The following is a 21,880-nucleotide window of genomic DNA, read 5'->3' as shown; positions in this document are numbered from 1 at the left end:
TCTACATTTTTTTTTCATTCATGCATTTTGAGAATATTGTTAATCAAAGTTGCATGTAGGAGCAAGAGTTTCTCAAGAAAGAAAAGAATTCATGTAAAACATGGAGAAGTAGGAAAGAGGTAATACCACACCGTAGATGCTTCGCAAGAATGTGACATGATCCTGAAGAGAGAAGTATGTCCACCATTCACCACTTTCCGCAGGAACTTATTTTTTAGAATTTGTTTTGAAAATGTGATTTCTTATTGATTAATTTCTTTATCTTTTCCAAGTTTGCACCCTCTAAACATTTCATGGGCGCTTCAAGTGGACTCTCCTCCGTTTTGCCAGGAACATGCCAGGATTTGGATAAAAGCAAGAAACCTCAAGGTGCTTTTATGTGCTTTTCAATCTTAAAACTAATTTCTACAGGAGCAAACTTTTTTCATCTTATATGAGGTTGTAGACTCGGCATCCGATCATAGTTTCGTAAAAACTGACGGTGATCGAATCGGAGACCCTACCAGTTCAAGATTTCACCGGTTGGACCGTTAGTTCGGTGCTTCATTTGATCTTTCTCAAGTTTACACCTCCTAGATGTTTCAAGGACGCTTGCAGTGCATGCCCCTCCATTGGCCTGTTAACATGTGTATATTCATTCAGGTTATCTAAGGATAGGATTTAATAGGATTGCGGGCATGATGATTCTCAGACGGAAGGGGGATTCTGCTGTATTGATTGAATGTAAAAAGAAATTGAAATAGCAGCACATACATGGAAATTATTTCATGTGATCCATGCTCTCGTGGTAAAATTACTCCAAAACTTGTGTGCATCAAGTTATTACGTACTCCCTCCGTCTGAAAAATCTTGTCCAAGCCTGTCCCTCAAATGGATCTATCTAGTATCAAATTAGTGCTAGATACATCCATTTGAGAGAGTACGAATTTCATTGAATTTCCGCTACTCATGTGATGATAAATTCATGCAAGCATATGTAAAATTATAAGCCATCTGTTGGGTCCACATGTCATAGGCATCAGTAGCAGACCTTGGGCAGGTTTACATTTTCACTCTTCAAGTGGGAAGGGATGTGCACGTCGAAGTCCATGTGCGTGTTTACTTTGTCAACACAAGGCTCCATGTTAATATTCTACTCGACGTTTATAGAAAAGGAAACTCCTTGAATCCTCACCGCCGGGACACCGTAGAGCCTATCGACAAGGCAGCAGAGTTGTTGGCTAGTTAACCATCGGCGACGTGACCTTGCACGAGAAGAAAGAGAAGGGCCGAGGGGTCAACGTCTCGCGTCTCCCTCCGGCGCGAAAACTGACGCCCCCTGCTGGCCGTGCGAGGCACGCACCGGAGGCTCCCTTTTTCTTCTTCTCCCGGCGACCTCGGCGCGCGACGACCGACGCCATCAACTGCCTGCTCGCGTACATCTTTACAATGCCCCCCCGCACGGCGGCACGTGTTCCTCGTCGGCGGCGAAGAAGATATAGTAGAGTCTGCGCAGCATCCATCGGTACGGCGAATTTCCCTCCGGGACCTCGGTACATAGTAGTACAGGCTGTGGTGGCCGGCGTGGCCGGTGATGGCGATGGAGAAGGAAGCATGGTGCCACCGGCCCCAGGGGGGCGGGAGGGTCCTCCCTCTACGGTTTCAGGGCGGTCAAGTGAGGCGGCCTGGCCACGCTCGGACGGACTCGCCGGGCCGGCGCGCACGGCGACGACGACGGCGGCGGAAGGAAGGGGACAGCGCTTGGAGGTGAGGCCGTGCGACGCGGCCGCGAGCGACACGCGCCGGGGCGGTGGCGGGGGAGGAATAAAGAAGGCGATCGATGCCGTGGAGCGGATAGATGCCGCCGCGTGAGCGCGCTGCCGCTGCATATTCTTTCGCTCGTCCGCCAACTGCCACGGGAGAGGAGAGAGAGAGGGCGAAGCGCGGGGCCCGGCGCACAGGGGAGCACGAGGCTGAAACGAACCGAAATGGATCGAGTCGCGGCCCCCACGTCCTCCTGGGCCCGCCCCGGGCCTTCCCCTCCACCACCCAATCCAGTCCAGTCAAATGCGCCCACTCACCCCGTAGATAATCACAGCAAAAATAAAATAAAAAACTTTGAGTAGTTTATTTGCTGCCCAGCGGATTTGGCTAATCGTCCACCGTCCAAGTGTCCCCCGCCCGCTCCTACTACTACTCAACACTCCACCTTCACTTCACCACCACCGGAGACGACCGCCCGATAAAAACCCTCGCGGCATCATTTTTTTTATTATTATAAATAGGAGTACAATCAGAAATGCTCATAAACACACGACCCACCCTTATGAATGCATATACACACGTCCTATCTCTATGAGTGTCTCCGAGATACTAAGGCCCTGTTTGTTTACATGGACTAGACTGAAAAAAGTCCATTTTAGTTTCTATGTAATCAAACAGGGGACTAGAAAAAGACTTTATTGGAGGGACTTTTTTCTTTAGTCTCTCAGACTAAAAAAAAGTCTAATCCCTTGCAACCAAACACCCCCTAAGCCGGCCCAACGTCTAGATGCCTCTTTGATTCCGGGGTTGTCAAACACAAGAATAGAAAACACACATGACATAGGGTGGGTTGACGCTGCATAACACAAGATTACAAGGCACATGAAAACTGCAAGAACAATCATTTAGATGAAACACCGAAGAAGGGCCTCAATCCTACGCCATTGAGTCTAGAAAGGAGGGTTGAGTGGATGTTCAAATTCCTACATGAGTTGATGCATAGGATTCCAATTCATATGAATTTGCGTGACGTCATTCCTTTGATCCAAAGGCTATCCTTAGATTTTTTTAAAGGATCGAAAACCTACAATTTGTTGCAATCCAAAGAGGGCCTAATCAGACGGCCACACGCCCCCCTACACCGATGATTTTCTACGACGAGCTTTGCCGGAGAGTAGAGAAGTATACAAGGTGTCCTTCAAACATGTCGAACGCAGCTGGGCTGCCCACCACCGATCATTGTCTCCATCCGGTCAGCCACGCTACAACCGCTACATGTCGTGCGGTACTGAAAGAGGGGGGGGGGGGCTAGTACACACGTAGTAGCCGACTATCGAGCCCTTGACAAACACAACATACCCGATGTCATCACCATTGCAGAAAAATACACAGTGCTTCCATAATAGTTGTCTCGTCGTGTCCACATGACCACATGCCACAAGCCACAGATCCATCGTCAGTATCCGACCCCAAGAGGAGACACACATAGCGCTAGCACCAATTAATGACACACATACTAATATCCTCGGGCAGTGGCGATTTCTCATCGATCTATATATAAATAAATTGCAGTTACTCGACGGATATGTATCACATAAGCAAAAGATATACACACACCGCCATTACCCGGCAAAATATATCACATACATCAAGTGGTGAATTTTGATCGATCTACATAGAATTGCATCGCTATTACTGGGCAAACACAAATCACACAAAGCAAGATATAAATACATCGCCACTAATTGGCGAATATATCACATAAGTTAAGTAGTGAACTTTGATCAATCATGACGTAAATGCATCATCGCTACTCGACAGAATACATCACATAAGCAAATACATAAAATACATCAGCATTCAAAGAACAGACCACACACGTCGGGAGGTGGATTTGGATTGATCTGCATATAATTACATCGCCATTACTCAACTAACACATATCACATAAGTAGATGTGTAAAATAAATCACCACTACTTCACGAATATCTCACACATGTGAAATGGTGGATTTCGACTGGTCTATGTGTAAATGCATCGTAGTTACTCGACAGATACATATCGCGTAAGCAAATACTCGACCGATCTACGCACAAATGCATCGCCGTTACTCAACGTATACATATCACACAAGCAAACGCATAAACCGCACCGCCATTACTCAACGAGCATATCACACACCTCAAACGGCGAATCCCGACCGATCTACACACAAATGCATCGCCATTACTCGACAAACACATCACACAAGAATCAACACAACAAAACCAATTCTAAGAAGATTTGGATCTCAATTCCCGGGGGAAAAGAAGATCTTTTGATCAATGGTGGGGGCTGCACGAGAGCCTATAGGAGGACCATGGTGGAGGCCTTGTGAGAGAGGGGAGAGATATTTTTGGGGGGCATGGGGGCGGGCGCATCCCGTGGTACACACACGGGGGGACGCATGGCATTTCGCCCACCAACTTCCTCGCTGCTTTATACCCCGCGCCTATAAAGTTTCTGCCCACTGCGGCTCTGCTCACCCCGACGATACCTTCCCCTCCCCTTCCTTCCTCCCTCCCCCCTCCACCACCGCCGCGACGGCGACCCCCCAGCCGCACGCCGAAGCGACCCCCTCCGCCCGGACCGCGTCTCTCCAGCCCTAGGGTTTCCGCCTCCTCTCCGCCCATAGCCATCTCCACGCGGCACGCCGCAGCCCCGCGGATTCCTCCCCCCTTTTCGAGCTCAAAATTGCGGCTTTTCCGCTCGATTCTCGGGCACGAATCGGCCATTGATTTCCTCCGGTTATCCAAGGTTTTCCCCTGATTTTTCGGGGCGCGAGCGGGGGCTTCCCGAGGCGATTGGTGCTCTGGAGCGGTCTCTTGTCCGCCGCGGGTTCGGGTTGCGGCTGAAGGCCTCGCCGATTTTTCCATGAGCGTGGGCCGCGCGAGCTGCCGGGGCCCCGGTCGTCGGGGCGCGCGCGCGGGGTGCTCGTGTTAATGCATCGGCTGACCTGCGGCTGCAAGTTCGCCGACCCCGACACGGTCGTCCCCTCCGCGGCGGCGGCGTCGCATCGCGTGCGGCCGGACACCATGAGCTGCGGCAGCGACGGGTGCAGGGACGGCGGCAGCGGCGGCGGCAGCGAGGGGTTCGGGCGGTCGCGGCCGAGCAAGGTCGCGGCCGACGACTCGGTGGAGCCCGCGCGGTGCTCCGACGCCACGTCGCCGCCGGGGTCCTGGATTGACAGGAAGCTGCTGGTCGATCCCAAGATGCTGTTCGTCGGATCCAAGATTGGGGAGGGCGCCCACGGCAAGGTCTACAAGGGCAAGTAAGTGGATGAACCTTTATGACAATAACCCGTGCATAGTGCTTCATACATGTTTCAGCCGAAGGTCGGCAGTACTTGCATCAACTGCCCCAGCCAGATTTGAATTTATGTTCCTCAGCTTTAGTACTAGCAGCTGTCCAATCCAAACTAATGGGTGCTATTGCAAAAAGTCCAGGAGTTATGTATCAACGGAGTAGGGGGTAAGAGTTGGTATGATTTTAATTTGTTCACCCCCAACTGTGCCTGAATGTACAAGGTGTACATACCTACACAGCAATCAGCAAAGTTGCATAATTTGCTTGAGAGCCGCTTTAGGGTTTCCCATTTAACCGACGGCAGTAGTACCTCCAATAATCTGATATATTTTGTGCTTAATTTAGCCATGCCAGCATGTTGCAGATATCTGCTATTCCTGCTATGGTCAAGGATTCTGAAATTTGTTTTAGTTTGCGTCTTGTTCTAGTACTTGCAAAGAGTCCATTCTCAAATTTGTTTATGTTTCAGTGTACAACACGGGTGTATATTAACAAATAAAACCATTTTCATTCTGCTGTTAATTGTTGATGTTCTCACAAGTTGAGCTGTCAGCCTGACATTCTTGTCCCCCCAAGGAGAAACCTATGCTGTTTAATTATATTCTATATGTTGTGGTTTTGCTTTGTCCATGTGGATACTCTTACTCTTGCTGGCTTGCATCAGTAATTAACTAGTTTGTATGTCTGTTTTCAAATAGGTATGGTGATCAGATTGTAGCCATAAAAGTTCTCAACAGTGGCAGTACCCCCGAAGAAAAAGTAACACTTGAAGATCGTTTCATCCGAGAAGTAAATATGATGTGTAAAGTGAAACATGATAATCTTGTCAAGGTACATCCTTGCCTGAATGGCACATTACTGTGCCTAATCCGATTTTTGCATAGCCATATAACTAACTGAAACCATCAGTTTTCTTGTGACCTTTTTCTCACAAAAAAATTCTGCACTTCTGTAGTTCATTGGAGCCTGCAAGGAACCATTGATGGTGATTGTGAGTGAGCTGCTACCAGGGATGTCGCTGAAAAATTACTTGAACAGCATCCGGCCCAGCCAACTAGATATGCATACTGCATTAGGCTATGCACTCAACATAGCTCGTGCAATGGAATGTTTACATGCCAATGGAATAATACACAGAGACCTGAAACCTGGTATGTGTGCTTGGACTGTTTTACTTTTCCTGTTGCATCTCCATTTTTTTTCCTTTATTGTACACAGTAAGTTGCTTGTATGTTGGTGTAGCCAATACCGGGTGGCATATTTACCAAGATTTTTTGGAAGATGCCAAAACATGGGTACACAATATATGCTTTAATGTTCAAAGCTAAGAAATTGTATCAGGCATATATTTCTGTGTCAAAGGCAAGAGCATGTGCATTGAAAGAAAAGCATCTTGGCCAGTTAATCATTTAAAATTTTCAGTAAGATGTTTCTGCATCTGATTCTTGAATTTTCCTGTCTCCATATCCATGGTATCCACTTTATTCCCGTTCATGTTTCTGCCACAATATGTTTCTTTCGCCCTCTCAGTCTTACCCTTCTTTTTTACTTGCTTTACCTTCTAGGTTCTTCCAGTAGTTGTTTTGTTCCTTTCTGTCAAAGCTGTTCTGTCACCCTGTTAATGCTTTTACAGTGTCCTAATAAATGTTCTGTGTGCGCAGATAATCTGTTGCTTACTGCAAACCGTAAGAAGCTGAAGCTTACTGATTTTGGACTTGCACGAGAGGAAACTGTGACTGAAATGATGACAGCTGAAACTGGGACATACCGATGGATGGCCCCAGAGGTTGTAAATCACTCTTTTCTGCACTAGCTAGTCAACATTAATAAATTATGAACTGAAGCCAGAAGAAAATCTAGAGTTGATGCTTGAAATTATACTTCTCTTTGTATGCCCACTTGATAATTTCCTGGCTGTATTTTCTAGAGTTCACTGATTTCGGAACCTTCTATACAAAGAGAAATCAGATGCTCTAGCACCGATCTCTGTGATTCCAAAACCTGACTCGTTGTCTTATGCTTTTGCAGTTATACAGCACTGTCACACTTCAACGTGGTGAAAAAAAGCACTACACAAATAAAGTGGATGTGTACAGCTTTGGCATCGTCCTCTGGGAGTTGCTGACCAATAAAATGCCATTCGAAGGCATGTCGAATCTACAAGCTGCATATGCTGCTGCTTTTAAAGTAAGTATATGAGACTATCATTTTGTTACAGAATGATACCACTTGCTAGAATGTTGTCTAGCAATTATAAAATCCCGTGATTCTCAATGAGTTACAGCTCTCCTGTTTCACATGTCTATACTGGCAGGCCATTAGTAATGTCTCTTTACTGGACAAGACTGTTACTACTGCTAAAGTAACAGTACTGTCGATGTTTTGAAGTCTTGGCTAAAGAAATCGCTTGACTACCTGAAGAGTCAATGATAACAAAATTTTGAGACAAAATGGCCATGCATTTGTGCGAATAAAAGGCTTTGTTCTGTATATTATGCTTTCATGGGAGCGTATAGGTACCTGCTCCATTGCATATGCATGGTTTCAACTCTATGAACACACCACTGTAACTTTTGACACTGTTAATTTCTAAGAAACGCTTGTTAACACCAACAAACGAACTGGTCATAGTTTATTTTACCTTTTCAAGGGATGTTTGAGCATAAACTTTTTTTTTGATGACCCCATTTTTTGACACTATTTTCATTGGAATCCTCTAATCTTACCCATATTTTCTCTTGTCCACAATGGCAGCAAGTACGCCCAGCTTTCACTGAGGACACCCCCCAGGAGCTCGTGTCCATTGTGCAGTCATGCTGGGTCGAGGACCCCGCGATGCGGCCCAGCTTCAGCCAGATCATCCGCATGCTGGACGCTTTCCTCACGATGATCCCTCCACCACCCCCTTCGGAGCAAGACGAGGACACGACGGAGTCGGAAGACACAACGTCATCGCTGAGCAGCAAGAGCTCCTCGGTCTCCTCCATCGTTTCCCGCGCGACAAGCAAGCTCTCGGTCGTCCGCCATCTGTTTGCCTCGAAGAAGGGCGGCAGCAATGGGAAGGCATGATCCGCGCCCGCCGATCATGCCCCTGAGACGTTTTTCCTTGGTGCTGTAAAGGTGTTAGCCTAGGTTAATGATGATACAGTGGTGGGGATGATGATACAAGAAGAGGGATCTTGTTTAGCCTAGGGTTTAGTTTGCTTGTTTTGTGTTTTGATGATACGGACGAAAAAGGATGAAATGCAACTTGTGCAAGCTATGTGATGTATAGCTGGCGGCTGCTCTACCATAAACTTTTGTATGCTGCCATTGAGCTCAATCCAATCCCCTCTTGTTTTCAGTTTTGCCCTTTGCCAATCCTGTGATCCAAACAGACTTGATAGGGATTGATCAATGGATCTCGGAGATGGTTACTGATCACTGACTCTTGAGCTAACATTTTAATGATTACATTGTTGGGATTTTCAAACTTGACAAAAAATATACCAATTTGTAGGTTGACCAAGTTACTCACAATTTCTTCCCTGAACAGAAAGTTACTCAGAATCTGTAATTTTTGCAGTAGTTGATATTTGTTGGATATAAACGAATATATGTCCATGAATTGTCAATCCCAGTGGACTAAGAAATACTCCCTCCGTACCATAGTATAAGAGCGTTTTTGACACTAACTCTCAAAATTTAGTTAAAAACTCTCAAAAAAAATTGAAGCATTTTTGAACCTTATACAATACAAAGATGTACAAACTCAAGTTATTTCAAATCACTAGTGTCTTTTACAAATTCTGTGTGAAATTATTTCAGCATTTTTGAAAACGAAACTAGCACAGGTGAGGTGATGCTACCACTCTACCAGCACACAGCGCACTGCAGTCCCGGTCAGCAAACCTTCCCCCGCACGGCCGCACCCCTCCCCACCCCGCCGAGCGCTCCGCGGCCGCCATGGCGTCTCCTCCGGGCCCGGGGTCTGCCAACCGCGCGCTCTCCTCCTCGTCGAGGGGGCCGCTCTCGCCCTTCCCCGGCGCGGCCCGCGACGCCGTCCCTTTCCTCCGGCACCACCACCCTCCCGGCGGCGACTCCGACGGCGGCGCCTCCATGGACGAGTTCGACGAAGATGACGACGACGACGACGACGATGAGGAGGAGGATCAGGATGCCGAGCTGGCGGCCCGCAGCTCGCTGCAGCGACGCGACTCCTCTCCAGGTGAGTCAACCCAACCCAAGGGTTTGCTCCTGTAAATCGCTAGTACTACTATGCAGCTTCTGGTAGTACGAGGTGAGCTGAATTTTTGAGAAATCTGAAGCTAAGATATATCTCCATATCAACATGATCTCCCTCCCAGCGGCGAAATATCTCCATTTAGGATTTTTGCGTGTGTATCATCTGATTTATCTGAATGAAGGGGATCACTGACGCTGTTGCTTGCTGGCTGGCTCACACAGCTGGAGTCGGGCAGCGGCCTGTGGTGAATGGAGAGAATGGAGCGAGACAAATCCAGGAAGGGCAGCAATGGCAGCTGTACAGCTGTGGAACCGAGCAGCCCGGCCGCGCTTCGTCTCGAGGGGACGAAGAGCCTGGTTCTGTTCCCAGGGAGATGAGGGTGGAGGATGGGTATGGGGTGATTGGGAGAAGAGAGGGAGGCCCTGCGTCTAGCTACTGGGACCTTCTCAGAGCGCACCTGTCCGACCCGTTGACGTGAGTAGCTTATGCCAATGACTGTTATTCTCTTGAGAATTTAGATTTTGTTTTCCGAAGTATTTAGTTAGCTATTTCGCCTTCTTTGTTGACTGTATAAGTGCATATAAGCTTCCAATATTGATAGTGTACATGCTTTCAAGCGTTCCTTTACGGCTTTACCCACTTTGTAGGCTTTTGGCACTATCCCACTAATTCATGTAAATGCAAAATGTCACTGAATTCGTCGTACCCAAATATCATGTCCGATAGCGGTAATAATGAACATGATATCTGGGGAAAAAAAATCTAGTATCTCATCCATTTATATTCCTGTGTCTGAATTTGTAGAGGTATTCTCATGTCCGGTAGCGGTAATAATGAACGTGATATCTGGGGAAAAAAATCTAGTATCTCATCCATTTATATTCCTGTGTCTGAATTTGTAGAGGTATTCTCATGGACGACGCGATGATTCTGTCATGTGGGCATTCTTATGGAAGTAGTGGGATGCAGCATATCTACAGAATGGTTTGTCCAAGCATCCTTGCTATGTGATAGTTTTTCAAACTTTTGTCTTTAGTTTGTTACAGTGTAGTTTGCAGTTAAATATCCTGTATCCTCCTGCTTGTTGCTACATCTCTTCATTTTAGCGTTAGGATTGCCTTTAATCATAGCTCCTTCTTTTTGAAATACTAATCATAGTGACTTGATGTGCTTTTGAAGCACAGTGTTTTCCTTTACACATGTCTTACTGTTCTTGAAATAATAGGACTGCACTCTACTGTCGGGGCCTCCTCATCCACGAACAATTTTTTGGTGAAAACATATGCGGATGTGTATTCAATAGAATGAAACTCTCCAACTGCATCTTTTCCATTTATGTATTGTGTTGTCCCAAGTGAAACTAGAAGTGTTTCGTGGTTATCCATTTGCTCTCAGCTTGGGTAACCACATTAGGCATACTTTGCTTTCAAGGTAAAGCATCGATTACACATGTCCTACTGCTCTAGAATAAATGGAGTGCACTCTACTGTCAGGGCCTCCGCATTCCCCAACTACTTTTAGGTGAAAAGATATACAGATGTGCACTCAATATAATAAAACTAGAGGTATTTCTTAGTTATCATAAATAAAGTTCTCCAACTGCATTTATTTTTTCCATTTATAGATTGTGTTGTCCAAACAGAAACTAGAGGTATTTCATAGTTATCCATTTGCTCTGTCAGCATGGGTAACCACATTAGGCAAGCTTTGATTTTCTAGGTAGAACATTAATTTGAGACAATCCTGGAAGGTGGTGAACGTGATATTGCAACCCTACTAACAGAAGGATTTTATGAAGCTTCAAGTGCATGTGAAAGTAACAGAGAATTGTTTTTGTCCTGCTATGCAGAAAGCTTGTGGTAAATGTGGTCAGCCAATTACCGAGGACTCCATTCGGCCAAACCTGGGTATGGACTTAAAATTGCCAGGCTATTTCGCCATGATTTTTGAAGTTTACTTTCAGCTATCTCACAGAAATCGGTGCATGTCATATATACCGGATTTCTTTGCTTCCTTCTTGTCCTGTTTTCACCAAGATCTCTAAGGGTTCCCTTTTTGCTGGCCATGTTTTCAGCTCTTGGCCTTGCAGTCCAGGCATTTAGACGCGAGGAAGAGTCGGCAAAAACACTGAAAAGAAGAAGAGATCGCATTGAACAGGTATGCACTTTTTTTTCAGCTTATATTATTCCAGTTCCGAACTTGGACATGTGCGTGTGTTACATGGTGTTCTTAAATCTGTTCTCTCTGTGAAATGAGGACAAATGTGGCAACGATGACCCGAATCCAGCCGAGCTTTCAAGAGGCAAAGGTGTCCAGTATCCTTTCGCTGTCTTCGACCGGGTGATAATCAAGGTAGGTATCTCTATCTCTCTTTACTCTGCCAAGCATATACGCTTTTGTTCTTCTCCAGTCTTTTCCTATTCGCGATGATGACCAGAACAAACTTCCATCAGGGAAACAAGAGGACCCCGGAGCGGTTCGTGGGGCGCGTCGCGGTGGTGACAGCACAGTGCTTGAATGGATGGTAGTAGCTTTTATTCGTTCACCCAATCATCTTTCGAAACTAAGCGTGACACGTACCGTTGTCGAGCAGGTATGTGGTGAAGACTTTGGACAATGCGGAGAGCGTGAAGCTGCAGTACCGTTCGCTGGCGAAGTTCGTCGACGGCGGCGGCGGTGAGCCTCCTGCGGTGGCCTCCAACAGTTCCCAGAACGCAAGCTGGTTGTGACTTGGAAGGTACAAAAGCAGATCATGCTGAGTACAAGCAGTTGCTGATATGTACTGAGAAGCTGCATCATGGTGTTTTAGATCAGAGCAGAATCAGATCTCCAGGCCCCCATCTTTTGCTGTTTCCAGGAGGAGGCAAACAGTAGAGTGAGGAACATTATCCTTTTTTGGTAGCCAATCACAGTGTCAATCTTTATGGTGCTCCTCTCCCTTTCCTTTTTCTTTCTGTGGCAGCAACTAGGTACCATGTGGTGTCAGTCAGTGTCCTTGTGATGTGAGGCTTTGTAGAATACTACCATTCCAGTACACCCTTATCCAGGCTGCTGTGATAAATCAGGAAACACAACATCACAGGAGGGAAGCAATCATGGTGCCACCAAAGGGCAACCACCATCCCAGAAGTTTGGTGAAACAAGCATTCAGGATAAATGGTTCTTCTTTTTAAAAGTAAGAACAACATTGTCTTGATAAAAGCACCATTTATTGGGAAACAACAACATTGTCGTGTATGCTTTGTTTTAGGGCACACGTGGGTGGGTACTCCCGCCCGGCGTGCCTCTTTTGATCTTGTCGGCGTGCCTTCTCCCCGACTTCTTCACCGCCGGTCCTCCCCTCGCTTTTTTTTTTGCGGTGGTCCTATATGCCTCGCTTGTCACCCATGCTTCGTTCGATTCCTTCTACCGTAGTTTTGGGCCGTGATTCGCTGCACAATTAGCTAGCTCTCGGTGCCACCGCAAGGGCCTAGATAAGGAAATACAACATCAAAGGAGGAAGCAAGCATGGCGAAATCGAAGGGCACAACCAATACATAGGAGTTTTGGTGAAGCAAGCATTCAACATGAATGGTTCTTTTCTAAGAACGACACCGTCTCAATAAAAGCGTCATTTACACTTGGGTTCCAAATGGGGAAGCAATCAAGGTGCCACCAAAGGGCAACCAACGACAGAGGAGTTTGGTGAAACAAGCATTCAGTACAAAATGGTTCATTTTTAAGTATAAGAACAATATCGTCTTAATAAAAGCGCCATTTACCGAAAAACAACAAAATTGTCGCATATGTTGTTAAGACATGCTTCACTGCTTTAGGGCGCACATGGGTGGGTACTCCCACGCGGCCGGCCTCTTTTGATCTTGTCGGCGTGCCTTCTCCTGGGCTTCTTCACCGCAGGTCTTCCCCTCCTTTTTTCTTTCTTTCTTGGTGGTCCTATATGCCTCGCTTGTCACCCATGCCTTGTTTGGTTCCGGTCTACCGTAGCTTCACTAGCCACGGTTCAACACACCGCTAATTCCCGGTGCCACAAAAGGGCCGTGGATAAGAAAACACAACATCAAAGGGGGAAGTAAGCATGGTGCAAGAAGATGGCACACCAAATACACGGGAGTTTGGTTAAACAAGCATTAATGATAAAATGGTTCTTTTTTCTTAAGTAGGTAAGACACAACGTTGTTTTAGGGCACACACGATAGTTCTGCGTGGCATGCCTCTTTTAATCTTGTCGGTGTGCCTCTTTTTTTGCGGTAGTCCCATATGTACTTTGAGCGCACATGTATGTCTAGACATGCTTAGTTTTCGAGCGCACATGTGTACTCCCGCGTGACCCGCCTCTTTTGATCATGCCGAGCGCCTTCTCCCCGTCTTCTTCGTTGTCGGTCACCGCCCCCCCCCCCCCCCCCCCCCCCCCCCCCCCCCCCCCCCCCCCCCCCCCCCCCCCCCCCCCCCCCCCCGACGATGCTATCATCGTCTAGACGCCATTTCACCACATTGTGGATCGCCGCTCCCGCCACAATCTAGAGTCGACGCAAAACCCTTGCCCCCAAAATGCACACACCAACCCTAATCCACTGCCGCTGGGCCCGGAGTCAGGATGACCCTCTTCCAATTCAAGGGCAACGTTGGTGAAGGTTTGATGGTCACCGACAATGTAATCTGTGCACGAAACGGCAGGGTCAGACGGTTCTCGTAAATAAAGCCCAATGAGTCACCGCTGCAGAAGCTTCTGTCCTTGCGAGAGAAAGGAAATGACACGCCGTCTGGAGACAGACAGACACACAGGACGGGACGGATCCTAACCCAACAGCAACCGAACTCCCGGGCGCGCGCCACGTGGCGCGGAATCCACCGTCCGATCCGCGCGGCTCCAGAAGGATCTCTCACCCGCCTCCGAATCAACGGCGGCGGCGGCCCCGCGCCGTATAAATCCCGGCGCTGCCCCCGAATCCAACCCTTTTTTCCTCCCCTCCGCCCGTCTCGCCTCCGCGCCCCAGAGCCAGACAGAGAGGGTAGACCGCGGCGGCGAGGCCTCCTGCTCGCGCCTAGGGTTTTGATTCGATCCCCCCCGCCGCCGCCGCCGCCAGCCGGATGGCCATGGAGCGGGAGCTCATGGAGACCTTCGAGGCCGCCAAGAAGGCCGCCGACGCGGCCGCCGAGGAGGCCGACGGCTCCTCCCCCGAGGCCGAGCGCTGCCTCGACGCCCTGCGCCGCCTCCGCGAGTTCCGCGTCAACACCGACGTCCTCGTCTCCACGCAGGTCAGCCGCCCCCCCTCCCTCCCCGCTCGTCCCCGGTCCAGAAATTAGGCCATTCGCGGCCTCTCGTTGCGTTGGTGCGGTGAAATCGAGGAGGAATTGCGCGCGGGTGCAATGCGCCTCGTTGCGTCCAATTTGGGCCTTCTTTTTTCCTGGCCGGTTCGCGAGGAATTGCCGTGTGCTTTTGCGAGACATGCCGTTCTTCCCCCCTTTTTTAAAGGGCGACGGTGCTGCGAAAAGCGGATTGGGAATTAGATCTTGCGGGAGGGGGGCAGGTTGTACCTTTTTCCTCTTTTTGCACCTCGGATTGGTAGGTTTGTGGGTAATAAGGGCGGGCGCGCCCGGTGCCTGGATGTCTCACAGAGACGGTGGGTAGGCGGCTGGGATTTGTCGAATGCAGATTGTCCACAGTTTCCATTCAGGACAAAGGCTGGGATTTGTGTTTTTCATGCTTTTGCGGTCAGGATTAATATGTCTTGGTGACGGTTTGGTCTTTGCTGTGGGTCAGATTGATCCTACTAGTTTCATGTCAATTGGGATTCCCCATAAAGTGGTCTCCCAACCATCATCTTTCTTTGGCTCTCCACAATGTATAATGTCTTCCAATGATAATAAACACTGTAAATTCATGGACTGGTACTGATTGAGAGTGTTCTGATCCGCCTATGATGGACAGTTTTACAATTTGGCTGGAGAACATGTGATAACTAATTTATCTATAACATGAAACCTATGTTTTGAATTTCACAAAATAGGAACAAAGACAATGAATTTGCGGTTGACTGGTCTTGCACCAGCATGTAATCAATGGCTCTTCCTCTGGATTTCATGGATTTTCGGCATTCTACCCATCTTCTGCTAGCAAGTCATAACTTTGCCTTGATGAATGGACTCTATTTCTGCCAGTTCCCTAAAAAAATCTGCCGATCTTTGGTTCATGTGTTTATGTGAAAAAGTTGATTTGGTAAGTGAAGCGTGCAGAACGTGAGCAGTTTAGATGAAAGAAATATTCTATATAATTTGGGCAATTTATAACTTGCATGATCTTCAAGTTGTCGTATTCGACATGTCTTGCCATAAAAGCTAGCTTCCTGAGTTACTGAACCAATATTTATTGTGCTCTGTTTTGCCATTTTGTGTATATCTGATCTGAAGCTGTAACGGTTTCGCGACTGTTAAGGTGCACACTTACCGACAATTAGTATGCCATATTGTGCTCCCGTTTTGCCATTTTGTGTATATCTGATCTGAAGCTGTAACGTTTTCTCAACCGTTAAGGTGCACACTTCCCGACAATTAGTATGTCATATTGTGCTCCTGTTTTGCCATTTTGTGCATATCTGATCTGAAGCTGTAACGGTTTCTCGATCATTATGGTGCACACTACCCGACAATTAGTATGTCTTCGAGCCGGCCTGTCTTCGAGCCGGCCACTTACACCAGACTTTCATCATAGGGCCTGCCAAATGGCAACTCCAGAAGTCGATAAAGCCGTTTTTTTGGCTTGCCTGCATATTGGCAAGTCAATTTTTGTCATCAAACCAAACAGCTTCGTAGTCTTTATGTTTACTTTTAGTTTTAACACCTTAATGATTTATAAAACTAGGTAAGGTCCTCTGTAATTGGGATATGAGTTGTTTCCTTCGTGGACACAGACATAAGTGCCATGGGGCATTGAGCGTAACAAACAATAATTCTGAAACAGTTTCTAGGAGTCTAGGCCTCCTAAAGGGGCTGCAGTGACAATTTCTTTCATGTCTGAGTTGTCTTTCAGTGACTGGGTTTCAATTTAGAAAGCTTCAAGTTTGCTAACCTATCTTGCAAAAGCATATCTAGTTCCGTAAGGTGTAGATGTGTTTTGAGCATGAGTGGCAAGCACTCAATATTCATGAGCAGAGTGATTCTGGTTTTGAGGGTCTGCATCTATTAGTTGCGCTGGGTTGGTGACAATTTCTTTCATGTCTGAGTTGTCTTTCAGCGACTGGGTTTCAATTTAGAAAGCTTTAAGTTTGCTAACCTATCCGCATATCTAATTCCATAAGGTGCAGATGTGTTTTGAGCAGTAGTGGCAGCACACAATATTCATGAGCAGAGTGATTCTGGTTTCGAGGATCTGCATCTATTAGTTGCGCTGGGTTGGTGACAATTTCTTTCATGTCTGAGTTGCATTTCAGTGACTGGGTTTCAATTTAGAAAGCTTTAAGTTTGCTAACCTATCTAGCAAAAGCATATCTAATTCCGTATGGTGCAGACGTGTTTTGAGCATGAGTGGCAAACACTCAATATTCATGAGCAGAGTGATTCTGGTTTCGTGGGTCTGCATCTATTAGTTGCGCCGGGTTGGTGTTTGTGAAACATCTTTTGTTAACTGCATTGCTAAGTAAAATATTGTCTTTTTACTGAAGCTTAGTTAGTCAAGTTAACATCTGCTTTCCCTCCTAAATGTTTATTGCTTATTTCATTCAGCTACTTCCCCCATGTAGTTGTTTTCATAGGGCTTTGGGAACTTGCAACTTACATATTGTGTTTTGTTTTGTCAGGTTGGCAAACGTCTTCGGTACCTGACGAAGCACCCTAACTCAGACATACAGGCGGTGGCTGCAGACCTTTTTGGGTACTGGAAGAAGGTTGTTATTGAAGAGACAGGAAAGAAAAACGGCACACCAGCGAATGGAAAATCAGATAACTCTGCAGCTAAGGCTGAGAAACCTCAGCCCATGAAGGTTGAAAAGAAGTCAGCGCACGTGAAGGTTGAGAAGAACTCTATGTCGACAACTGTGAAGTCTGAAAAGAATGCAACTGTGAAGACTGAAAAGAATTCTATGTCGGCAAGTGTGAAGATTGAGAAGACTGCGAACAATGATTCCAAAGTCCAAGTTAAGGTTGAGAAGGTTTCAAAGGAAGTTAGCAGAACATCTGAAACAAAGAAACCATCTTCTGTTCCAAATGGTCCCCCAAAGCTGACATCCCTCGTCAGATGCAACGATGCTGCTCGAGATAAATACAGGGAGCTTCTTGTTGACGCGTTCGTCAAGGTTTCCAAGGAAACTAGCGAGGATGACAGAGAGGAAATAAGAGATCTACTGGACCAAGTAAATGCATGCGACCCATATAGAGTTGCTGTGACAGTGGAGTCGGCCTTGTTTGAGAGGATCGGGCGTTCCACTGGGACCCACAAGGTGAAATACAGGTCGATACTGTTCAACCTAAAGGCGGACAACAACCCTGACTTCCGGCGGAGGGTGCTGCTGGGCGAGGTGAGGCCCGGGAGCCTGGTGGATATGCCAGCGGACGAGATGGCGAGCGACGCTCGGAAGCTGGAGAACCAGCAGATCAAGGAGAAGGCCCTGTTTGACTGCGAGCGCGCGTCGGCGCCCAAGGCGTCGACGGACCAGTTCAAGTGCGGGCGGTGTGGGCAGCGCAAGACGACCTACTACCAGCTGCAGACGCGGAGTGCCGACGAGCCCATGACGACGTTTGTGACGTGCGTCAACTGCAACAACCACTGGAAGTTCTGCTGAGCGCTGCTGCGGACTTGTCGGACCGCTAGCGCGTTTTTCCTGTTAGTGATGCCGTCTCAGTCTTGACAGGTAGGTTGGGTTGGTCCTGTTTTTCGTATGCTTAGGAGGATACTGTTTTCGTCTGTTGTTTTTTCTGTGTTTGGGAACCCTGATTTATTCAGATTGTGTACTAGTTGACCGCATAAATGTTGTTGGATGAATTCATGTTGCCTGATGTAACTTTTATGAAGAGAATGTTCAGTGTTAGTTATGTATATACACTCACATAGTGGTACTGTGATAGTAATGATTATTTAGGAACAGACGGTGCTTCTCTCGTGCAGATGGAGACATGAGGCCATCGGAGTCCAGTGATGTTGAGTTGTTAGATTATACATACAGGCCTGCTCCGCTGTGATGCTGGTTGATCGCATAGTGAAGAACCTAAGGAGTTATTCTGGTGCCTTTGGAAGAAGTGGGTGCAAGGGATGGATCTCTTCTCGAGCCTTATTTCTCCTATTCATATCTTCTTCTACCTAATGCACCTTCTTCTCGACGTCCGGCCGGGGATGACCTTTCTTTTTTGCCACATGGACTGAAAGTCTGAAACCATATGTACAAGTCTGAAGTTCCTTTCGTCTTGCAGTATCAGGATATGTTCTGTTCCGTCAAAGCCTTCCCATGCCTCCATATGTTCTCTTCTACCAAAGCCTTTCCAATGCCTCCCTATTGGCTGGATGCTTCATTTCATTTTTTATGCTAGGTTGCCACTTCAACTTGTGCCACTTCTTACGTATTTTTTTTATATTCTTGCACACAGGGATTGCATCATATCCAAGTCCTGGCTTATGAAGATTATTATCTGCTTAGTCATATGATCCGGGAGGTGAGCGATGCTACTAACAACAGCTTATGCATAACGTCGGATCTGGTAGTATGGGATTAATGTTAATAAACTTAACCAGAAAAAAAGGAAAATGAAAGTTAGTAGTATGTTTTATACGAAGAAACTTGATGGAGAGCGGTCATCTATCCTGGTGTTGCTCTAGAAGAAATCGAAGAAGTAGACTACTCCATAGAGGTGAGCAATCAAGTCAGTTTTTTTTACCACGTGATATATGTTGTAAGCAATCCAAACAATTCAACAAAAAACATCTTTTTTTTTTCAAAAGGAGTCCCCCTGGCCTCGGTGTCCGACAATGCACACACCCCTAGCAATCAACATCATATTGGTGAATTTTTAGCGTTCATGTATGATGGTGATGAAGATTGGAAGGACCTGATCAAATGAGAAAGAGGACGCGAAGTTAAGAGAAGAAAGAGGATATATCTTATCAAGGTGAGAAGACGCAAGTGGAGGATAAGTACCATTGTTATCCAAGATGATTTAAAGATGAATACTGAGGCAAAGAAGACACTCAAACTGGCTGATCATCTTCATTTGTGGGTGGTTCCTCCAGGAGGCTGGGCTAAATTAAACATGGATGGTTCTTGGTCGTCAGATGGAAGGGCTGTAGCTCGAATGATTCCCCGAGACAACACAAGCAATATAATTTTCTCCTCATGCAAGGAACTTATTTTCCCTGTAGAGATGCAATGGAAGCCGAGCTCTGCTTGTATGGAGGGTCTATCTTTATCTTTGCAACGATCAGTTCTACCTATTCTGCTAGAGGTGGATTTTGTCCCAGTGGTGAGCATTCTCGAGGATGAAGTTGTTGACAGATCACTGCTTGCTTCTTTGGCGGCAGAGATTAAATATCTGTTTTCCCTTCATAAAACTTGTATTACTCAAATTAAGCGTAGCCAAAATGTTGTTGGTGATTTCTTGGTAAACTTTGCTAGAACTGAGAATAGAGCTGTTGTTTGGTTGGGCTCAGGGCCACCAGATGTAGTAGAAAATGCACCATTAGTATCTTGGTTTTGTCCATGTGCCAACAACCTTGATACCAAATTTTGGACCCTTCAAAGCTCATCGACTTGGTTTAGCCTACATATTTACTCTATCGCAAAGTGCGGAAGGCGTCTGACAAAAGGTGTGCACAAGCACAAGGTCTTACACACTACATAATTTTATATCAAAGGCACTAGTCAGAATCGTACGGTTAACTTATTGTTTTGTGAAAGTTAAAGAAAATCAAAAATATGGACTACTTAGGCCCTGTTTGTTTGAGTTTTAGCAAGCAGATTTAGCGCAAGTGAAGCTGAATCTTGAATCCAAAACAAATAATCATTCCGAATCAACTTTGTGAGTGAAGCCAACTTTGCCAGTGAAAGTAAATTTGGAATCTGAAACAAACAACTATTTCGAATCAGCTTTGCCAGTGAAGCTCAATCTAGATTCTGGCCATTTTCAATGCAATTTGCTGAAGCATCTCAAAGTGTATTTCGGTGGTGAACCTGATTCTGTGAATCAGCTTTGCCACTGAAGCAAATCTGCAGGTGATTCGAATCCAATCAAGACTGAAACGACCATGGTCTTATATCACTATGAATTAGCTTTGCCACTAAAGCAAATCCACAAGTAATTCAAATCTCATCAAAGTTGAAACAAACAAGGCCTTATTATGCTATTAACATTAAAGAAAATCATGATCGTAGAGGAAACTTATTATGTTGTGAAGTTCGTAAAAATATATTTATTTTATAAGTAACTTCAAAACTGAGTCGCCTGTCCTATCTGAATATTGGCATAATCTTATTTTAAGACTGAGCCGTCCCATCATCTTGATATTAACGAAGTCGCCACAGATGACTTGTCGACGAGGACGTCGCCTCACACTAAACGCACATCACCAGTAGGCCCAAAATAAATTCAGAAAAAATGCGATCACCGAGTCTAGGACTTGAACCCTGATGGGTTGATTCCACCACAAGGGACCTAACCATCTAAGCTATGCTTAGTTCACTATCAAGGGGCGGTGGTTGTGTGATCCCTTGGGAGCTCAGCTCCTTCGTTTAACTTTTTTTTCATCTACATCACTGCTAGTTCAGGCAAAAAAATGGCTACTGTATTTCTAGAAAAAAGTTCGTTAGGTAAAAAGATGTTCATGAATCTTAAGAAATCTTGGATTTTAGAAAATGTTGTGAACTAATGAAACAATGAATTTTAGAAAAATGTTCAGGAAATTTTAAATATTCATGACTTTCAAACAATGTTTGCAAATTTAATATATTTCATAGACTATAGAAATGTTCTTGAACTTTAGAAATGTTTATGAATGTGAAATATTCCTTGGATTTTAAAATATTCATGTTTTTAAATAAATGCTCATGAATTGAAATGTTATAAAAGAAAGAAAGAGTGTACAAACATGAAAAGGAGAAATGAAAATATAAGGAAGAAACCCAAAAGAAAAACAACTAGTGAAAAGCACAAAAAACACATAAAGGAAAAAACCGAAATATCGGTCGAACCATTCCGACTAGGTGTGGCAACCAACGACACACACCCTACATGCAGCCAGTGAAAGACAGACGTGCGTGAACTGCAATGACCACGGGAAGTTTGTGCTCGACTCGCCGAGCTGCTAGTAGCATGGGAAGGGATAGATGATCTCCTTATCTTACACCTTTCTTGCAAAGAGAACTTTCCCTGGCACACCATTGAGAAGGACAGATGAACTGCCAGAGGAGAAGATCATGTCCATCCAGTGTATCCACCTATCCCCAAAACCTCTTGCTTTAAGGATATCAATTATTGTTCCATGCTCAATTAGGTCAAAAGCCTTCTCAAAGTCTAATTTGAGGACAATAGTGGGTTTCTTTGACTGCTGGCATTGATGGAGGTATTCAAATGCCCATCCCAGGCAGTCC

At 46.0% G+C, this 21,880-nt stretch overlaps 3 protein-coding genes across 4 annotated transcripts; all 3 read left to right on the top strand.

Annotated features, from left to right (window-relative positions):
* Positions 1–4,267: 4,267 nt before the first annotated feature.
* Positions 4,268–8,432, top strand: LOC125511127 (serine/threonine/tyrosine-protein kinase HT1). The gene is made up of 6 exons (XM_048676414.1): positions 4,268–5,054; positions 5,788–5,920; positions 6,045–6,240; positions 6,751–6,875; positions 7,118–7,276; positions 7,844–8,432. Exons 1-6 carry the CDS (start codon positions 4,726–4,728, stop codon positions 8,156–8,158), a joined length of 1,257 nt encoding a protein of 418 aa, XP_048532371.1. The 5' UTR covers positions 4,268–4,725; the 3' UTR covers positions 8,159–8,432.
* Positions 8,433–8,930: 498 nt separating this feature from the next.
* On the top strand, positions 8,931–12,348 carry LOC125511128 (U-box domain-containing protein 62-like). Of its 2 annotated transcripts, XM_048676416.1 has the most exons (9): positions 8,931–9,296; positions 9,536–9,788; positions 10,217–10,298; positions 11,164–11,221; positions 11,389–11,471; positions 11,571–11,666; positions 11,768–11,838; positions 11,908–12,051; positions 12,124–12,348. In XM_048676416.1, the coding sequence occupies exons 1-8, from the start codon at positions 9,035–9,037 to the stop codon at positions 12,041–12,043; spliced, it is 1,041 nt and encodes a 346-aa protein (XP_048532373.1). In that variant the 5' UTR covers positions 8,931–9,034; the 3' UTR covers positions 12,044–12,051; positions 12,124–12,348. The 2 variants fall into 2 exon arrangements, with proteins under 2 accessions (XP_048532373.1, XP_048532372.1); XM_048676415.1 differs by having other exon boundaries at positions 8,932–9,296; positions 11,908–12,348.
* A 1,912-nt stretch (positions 12,349–14,260) lies between these two features.
* On the top strand, positions 14,261–18,344 carry LOC125511126 (transcription elongation factor TFIIS). The gene is made up of 2 exons (XM_048676413.1): positions 14,261–14,570; positions 17,108–18,344. Exons 1-2 carry the CDS (start codon positions 14,403–14,405, stop codon positions 18,086–18,088), a joined length of 1,149 nt encoding a protein of 382 aa, XP_048532370.1. The 5' UTR covers positions 14,261–14,402; the 3' UTR covers positions 18,089–18,344.
* The last annotated feature ends 3,536 nt before the right edge of the window (positions 18,345–21,880 follow it).

The sequence above is a fragment of the Triticum urartu genome, chromosome 5, assembly GCF_003073215.2.
Source record: "Triticum urartu cultivar G1812 chromosome 5, Tu2.1, whole genome shotgun sequence".
Taxonomy (NCBI): Eukaryota; Viridiplantae; Streptophyta; class Magnoliopsida; order Poales; family Poaceae; genus Triticum; species Triticum urartu.
The sequence above is the reverse complement of the archived record's forward strand: the minus strand, read 5'-3'. Positions and strand labels throughout refer to the sequence as shown.